The 6,330-nt window shown below is 50.3% G+C and overlaps 1 protein-coding gene across 1 annotated transcript in view; it reads right to left on the reverse strand.

Annotated features, from left to right (window-relative positions):
• Nucleotides 1-6,330, reverse strand: part of PARK2 (parkin RBR E3 ubiquitin protein ligase) — a 945,331-nt gene that overhangs the window by 107,411 nt on the left and 831,590 nt on the right. The window contains exon 10 of the mRNA XM_012723328.1: nucleotides 5,250-5,269. Within this exon, the coding sequence (XP_012578782.1) occupies nucleotides 5,250-5,269 (20 nt within the window). The remainder of the gene's footprint in view (nucleotides 1-5,249; nucleotides 5,270-6,330) is intronic.

The following is a 6,330-nucleotide window of genomic DNA, read 5'->3' on the forward strand; positions in this document are numbered from 1 at the left end:
CCCCGGGGGGCGAGCGAGGTGACAGGCCCAAAGGTCTTTATTATGATGCTGAAAATGTCCCCACTGCTAACATCCCTGGGGAGGGAAAGGCCTCTGCCCCGGCTCCTGTCTTCAGTGGGGTGAGGTTGTTGCCGAAATTAATTTCAGATTTCCTAAGGATTTAATACTTTTCTCCCAAAGATTTATTTTATTTATTTATGCATACGAGAACAGGAGTCTAGGACAGAGGTGTGGGGGTGAGAGGACTCCCCAGAGACAGAGCAGGGAGCAGAACAGACAGATCCATTGAAACCCACTGCTGAGGGGAGCTGCGGGGAGACAGCAGTCTGGGGTGCCCTGTGGTCACTCTCTGGCCGGGATCGAGCTCAGGCCGCAGGGCCTGGTGACTGCTTCACAGCACTGAGACTTAACCCCTGAGCCACTGGGAGCCCTGAGTTTAATATTGTTAAATTTCTGGTGCTCTCCTCCTCTTCTCTCCCTCCCCTCTCCTGTCTTCTTTGCAAACTTGTGTGCGCATGTAGAAGCTACACCTGTCCTTTGCACCACCTGCGAACAGCCACCACATGCGGGCAGCAGCTGTGAGCACAGGGCAGCCTCTGTCTCAGCAAAGGCAGCTTAGGAAGTAGCATCGCCCACATGATGGAAAACTCGGGGAACAGCCCAACACAGCTCAGCCCCTGGGTTTAAAACATGACTCTGGCTCAGAAAGTTCTCATTAATTTTATAAATGGAATATTTAGCATTAAAAAAAAACAAACAGGCCCTCCCTGGGGGCGCAGCAGGCTAAAGCCCAGCACTGAGAATCTAAAGCCGCTTCCGCATGAGTTCGATCCCCGCCCGCCCCGGAGGTGACCACAGGGCGCGGCAGACCTCTCCTGACCCGCCCGCTGCTCCCCTCAGCAGTGTGCTTCGTCCATCTGCCTGTTCTGCTCCCCGCTCTGTCTCTGGTGACGCCTCTCACCGCCCCTGAGCCTCTGGCCTGCACCCCAGTTCTGTGTGCACAAATAAATAAATCTTAAAAAAAAACAACAAAACTACAACAACAACAAATCGCTCCCCTACTTATTTCCCAACTCCCAAAGTGTGTTGGGATCCCCTGGTGGAATGTGGGCTCCCCTGAGGCAGGGAGGGCGGCTCTTGTCCTGGGTTCCCAGGCCTACGGAGACATCTGGGCCCCTGCAGCGGCCACTTTCACCCTGGGCAGAAGGACCTGAGCTGAAATGCTCCAGGGAGAAGAAAGGCAGCGGGCTCGGAGCTCTGGCCGCTCACGGCTGTCTTTGCGCTGAACAACTGGACCCAATCAGGTTCCCTTGAAGGCTGAGTTGGGGAGTCCCCACCCCCACCCAGCCTCATCTGTATGCAGGGGGTTCTGCCCCACAAACCCAGCAGAGTGGGGGCCCGGTGGACGGTGGCGGAGGATCACGGGCGCCGTGGCGGGGAGGTGCGGTCACTCCCATCTGGACACACGTGAGCCTGTCCCCCTCAATTGCACACGGAGCCGTAAACCAGCATTTACTAGTACCAACCGCTAAGAAATAACACAATTCAGAGAATGTGAGAAGACCAGAAGTGTCGTCTCCATGAGAAAAGTGAGGCGCCTGCCTGGGCCACGCCCATGCTGGCGCTGGGGGTTGGGACACGCCACTCCCACGACCCTGGCGCCTTTAGGTCTGTGGCCACCGGGGTGTCCCCACAGGCCCGCAATGGAGACAGACCGTAGAGGTAGCCAGCTGGGTGGGCACGAGCCCGAGGCTGCGGACTGCCAGGAGCTGAGCTGGCAGAGCCTCCCAGGCCCGGCTCGGCGCCCCCCGGCCCGTCTGGGGCTCCCACACCCCTCGCAGCTCCCACTCCTCGTCGCGTTACTCTTCCTCTTCCCAACTCCCAGACGGACCCGTGGGCTCGGCGACGTGCTCAAGTATACAAGTAGAAGGTGTCTTAGTTGCTAAATAAAGTTGCTAAGTTTGTGCTAGAAAATCCAGGAAACGGGCCTGCTTCCATCTCATCGCCCCGAAACTTCTTCAAGGAGAAGCTAATTCTTTATCGGCTTTATAGGGGCTAATTCTTTACCAGCCCCCTCATTCTAAAAGGATTTGAGACGGCCACCTCGCCTACAGTTATAAAAGTAAGCAGAAAATGAAATCAGGGGCAAAGAAAATCAACTAGAATAATAAAATGAGGCCAGATCAGAGTTTGCTAAAGTTCTACCCTGTTACGGATTCATCTTTGAGATTCCCAGCTGCCAAAGCGCAAAACAAGAAAAATGGAGGATTATGCAATTTTCCTTATTCATCAGCTAAAATCATCCTTTCAGTAGTTTTCTATTTCATTTTAAAATACATTTTTTTGGGCCCCTCCCTGGTGGTGCAGCAGGTTAAAGCACAGTACTAAGAAGCTAAAGCCACTTCGGCATGAGCTTGATCCCCGCCAGGGAGGTGACCCGCATGGCGCGGCAGACCTCTCCTGACCCCTCAGCGGTGTACTCCGTCAGTCGCCTGTTCTGCTCCCCACTCTGTGTCTGGTGAATCCTCTCACCGCCCCTGCACCTCTGGTCTGCACCCCAGCTCTGTGTGCATAAATAAATAAATCTATAAAAATCATATTTTTAATTCTAATTCTGGGATTACAATTTTTTATTTTTCTACACACACGTGTTCAGTCACCTGTCACCACCCACCCATGGCCACACCTCCCTCACCCCCTCTGTCCCTCCAGCCCCTCTATTCCCTCTGGCCAAACCAGTCACCTTTTCACTAAGTCCAACATTTGTTCCAGCTGTATTTTGCTAGTGTATGTTTCTTGGTTATTTTTACTCCACACGTCAGTGAAAGCCCCTGCCTACTTCTGACTCATTTCGCCCTGGGGTTCCCTCGCATGTCCCGAAGAGCACTATTCCATTTTTGTAAACAGCCGTGAGCACCCACTATGTATGCACCCCATGATTTCCTTACCCAGGCCGCTGCCGGTGGGGGCTTAGTGTGGCTCCATGACTTGGCTGGGGACAGCGCCGAGTGCTAAGACGTGATGTGCGAGAGTTTCCTAATTTTTGGATAAATACGTAGCGGGAGTCTGGCTGGCTCTTATGGGACGTCCAGTTTTGTTTTCGTAAAGAAACCCGCATTCCGCTGTCCACAGAGGCTGCCCGCCTTGCGGGGCAGGGTTCCTTGCCCCCATCCTCGCCAGTGTCTGCTGTTTCCATCTCCTTGATGCTGGTCGTCCTCGGAGCGAGGTGGGACCTCACTGTGGTTTTGATTCACCCTTGTGTAATTCGCGATGCTGAACAATTTCTCATGTATTGGGGAGCCGTGCGAACGTCTTCTAGAAAAATGTCTACTTAGGTTTTATGCCCATATTTGACTTGGGTGTTTGGTTTGATTTTGTCGTGGTTGCTGTTGGGTTGTATGCACATTTTGTGCATTCTGAAAGCTAGGCCTTGTCAGACATCCAAGTATCTTCTCCCCACTCTGCAGTTTCTGGGGTGCAAAAGCTCTTTAGTTTGACGTGGTTCCACTTGTCGAGTTTGCTTCTGTTTCCTGCAGCATTGGTGCCGTCTCCAAGATTGCAGAAGACGGCTGGAGGTGACCCCTATGTTTTCTTTTAAGCATTGTATGGTTGAGGTTCTTATATCCAAATCCTTATTGGATTTTGAATTAGTTTTTGTGTATGAAGTCTGGATCTACATTTTATTTTCTTTTTTGGATGAGGCTGTCCATGATCACCATTTGAAATGCATACAGACCCGGGGACACTGTGACTTCAACTCTGAGCCGGCCTCGGACTTCTGCCCGCTAGGATTGTAAAGCAGTGCTTTGCGCTGTGAGGTCACCAAGTTTGTGAGCATTTGTAGTAGCAACAATAGAAAACTACCTTGCGCCCCTGGCTTGTACCCCAGTTCTGTATTCATAAAATAATAAATCTTTAAAAAAATGCAGGGCACAGAAAAGGCCAAGCTGATCATCTCTGGTAAAAACGTACCTCCCTCCTTTGTTTTTTTTTTTTTTTTTTTAAAGATTTATTTATTTATTTGTGCATACAGAACTGGGATACAGGCCAGAGGCTTCACCAGAGACAGAGTGGGGAGCAGAACAGGCAGATCGACGAAGTACACTGCTGAGGGGAGCAGCGGGCGGGTCAGGAGAGGTCTGGCTCGCCATGTGGTCTCCTCCGGGGCAGGCGGGAATCGAACTCATGCGGAAGTGGCTTCAGATTCTCAATGCTGTGCTTTAACCCGCTGCGCCACCAGGGAGGGCCCCTCCTTTGTTTTATAACTAACTAAAGACCACTGCATTTATTGCCACATCAGAGGATGTGGTAGACAAAAGTGTATACAGGTTATATGTCACCCAAAACAAGTATCCTGATGGGTTGGTGGCCAGGTGATGGTGGACAGAACCCCACCCAAGTGCTCTGCGTGACCCGGACATTAGAATATCAGGATTCTGAAATTTCTATGATGTCCTAAAGCGATGTTACTTCAATAAAAAGAAGTTATTTTCCCCAAAATGCAATAAAATGTATCTGTCATCATCAATTTTAACTCTTACTCACAACATAGAGCAATAAAATCCTAAAACCAAAAATCAAATTCTGTCGAATAACTTGAAATTGTAGAACAACTTTACTATATACATATGACCAATAGATACATAAGCAGGTGGATTTTACTCATTGTGGGTGGCTTTGTTGAACAGTAAAAGTGTCCCTAGGAATCTGGAATAATTTTAATTAAAAAAACTTATCTTACTGTTCTGCTGTCATCATGATTTGCTTTCAACAAGGCTTGGTGAAATGCGAATCACTATATAAATGCAAACTACTATTATCTGTTGCTACTGATGTTGGCTTGGTAATTATTAATATTGGGTTTTACCTTACATTTAGTTTTAACAAGATTCAGGCCAATTTTTCTGCTTAGAAAGCTTCTCCAGCTTTATGTTGGAAAGCTGGGCAGTCAGTGGAGTTCCTAAGGCATTCCAAACTCCCTTTCAGGTGTGGTTGCTGAGAATTCTGCAGTTACCTCACATAGTGGGGGACACTTTTCCATTATTACCTTTATAAACTCAATCTGCAGGAACATAAACTTCAGCAAGAACTGGATTTAAAAGGAACTGGCAAGGGAAGTCTCCCGCGAGGACTCCCCGGTGACAAAGGGAGCCTTGGAAAGGATAATCTGAGGTAGACAATAAAACGGCGATGGGAACAGAAGGGGAGATAAATAGGAACAGGTGTCCCCAAGACACCTTAGACTCAGCCAGTCTGTGCACCATGCTAACTGTCCCCATTCTTCCAAACTTTGTGCACATCTTACTCATACAGACATTGCAATTTAAGTACCTGGACGTCTCTGGCAGATTAAACAGAGATGCAACAGAAAGTAGGTAAAGATTTCTTCAGTAAATGGATGCGTTCGGAAGAACACTGTGAAAACGCTACAATAATACCGCCCCAGCCAGGCACTGAATTTGAGAGATGATTTATTATAAAACCCAAGGAGGGAAACGATCAGATGTCAAACGTAGGGCAATGAATTCAGACTATCAGGAGGCAGTAAGAGGCGTGATTCCCAGGCCCTACATATTAAAATATTGGCAGAGACCTGGGGACCTACCTGGACGCCGTGCTTCTGAATATCTAGGCACTATTCATGTGATGGCCGTGATGTTGCAGTGCATATCTCTGCCCCAAAGCAGTGCGTCAGAAACAGTTTCTGTGTCAACCTGGAAGTAGGTGCTCTAGTTGTAGGTGCTAGCAAAGCTTTGCAGATTATTTGGCTAAGAATCCTCCTGGCTCTAATTGACAAAATGAAGACTGGAAGTCATGTTGGCACGCAGCGTGATGGCCTCCATGAGGATATGAGTAAGTGTACCAAGGTGTTAATTCTCTCTAGGATGGCCACCAGACAACAACCCCAGGGAGGCCAGCTGGAAGGTGGAGCCGGGGGGCTGCGTGCTAGGCTGTCGGGGGCCCCGGGTGTGGTTAAGCGACCACCCACACGCTGTGCAGCTGCAGGCGCTAAGGCTGCCCAGCCCTCCTCGGAGGATTCAGGCTTGTAACTGGCCCCACGTTTGGTTTCCACTGCGCATGACGGGGCAGGCAGGGAGTTGGAAACGGGAAATCGGGCTTCGCGGGCCTGCTGTCTCAGCTGCGCGGCGCCAAGCTGCACTGCGCGAGCACAACCCGCAGCCTACACACACCGCACGGCCCACGCACACCGCGGCCCACGCACACTGTGCGGCTCAGGCACACCGCGGCCCACGCACACCGCACGGCCCACGCACACCCCGCGCCCCAGGCACACCGTATCTGTCATCATCAATTTTAACTCTTACTCAC

The sequence above is a fragment of the Condylura cristata genome, unplaced genomic scaffold (genome assembly GCF_000260355.1).
Source record: "Condylura cristata isolate star-nosed mole 26May11 unplaced genomic scaffold, ConCri1.0 scaffold00001, whole genome shotgun sequence".
NCBI lineage: Eukaryota > Metazoa > Chordata > Mammalia > Eulipotyphla > Talpidae > Condylura > Condylura cristata.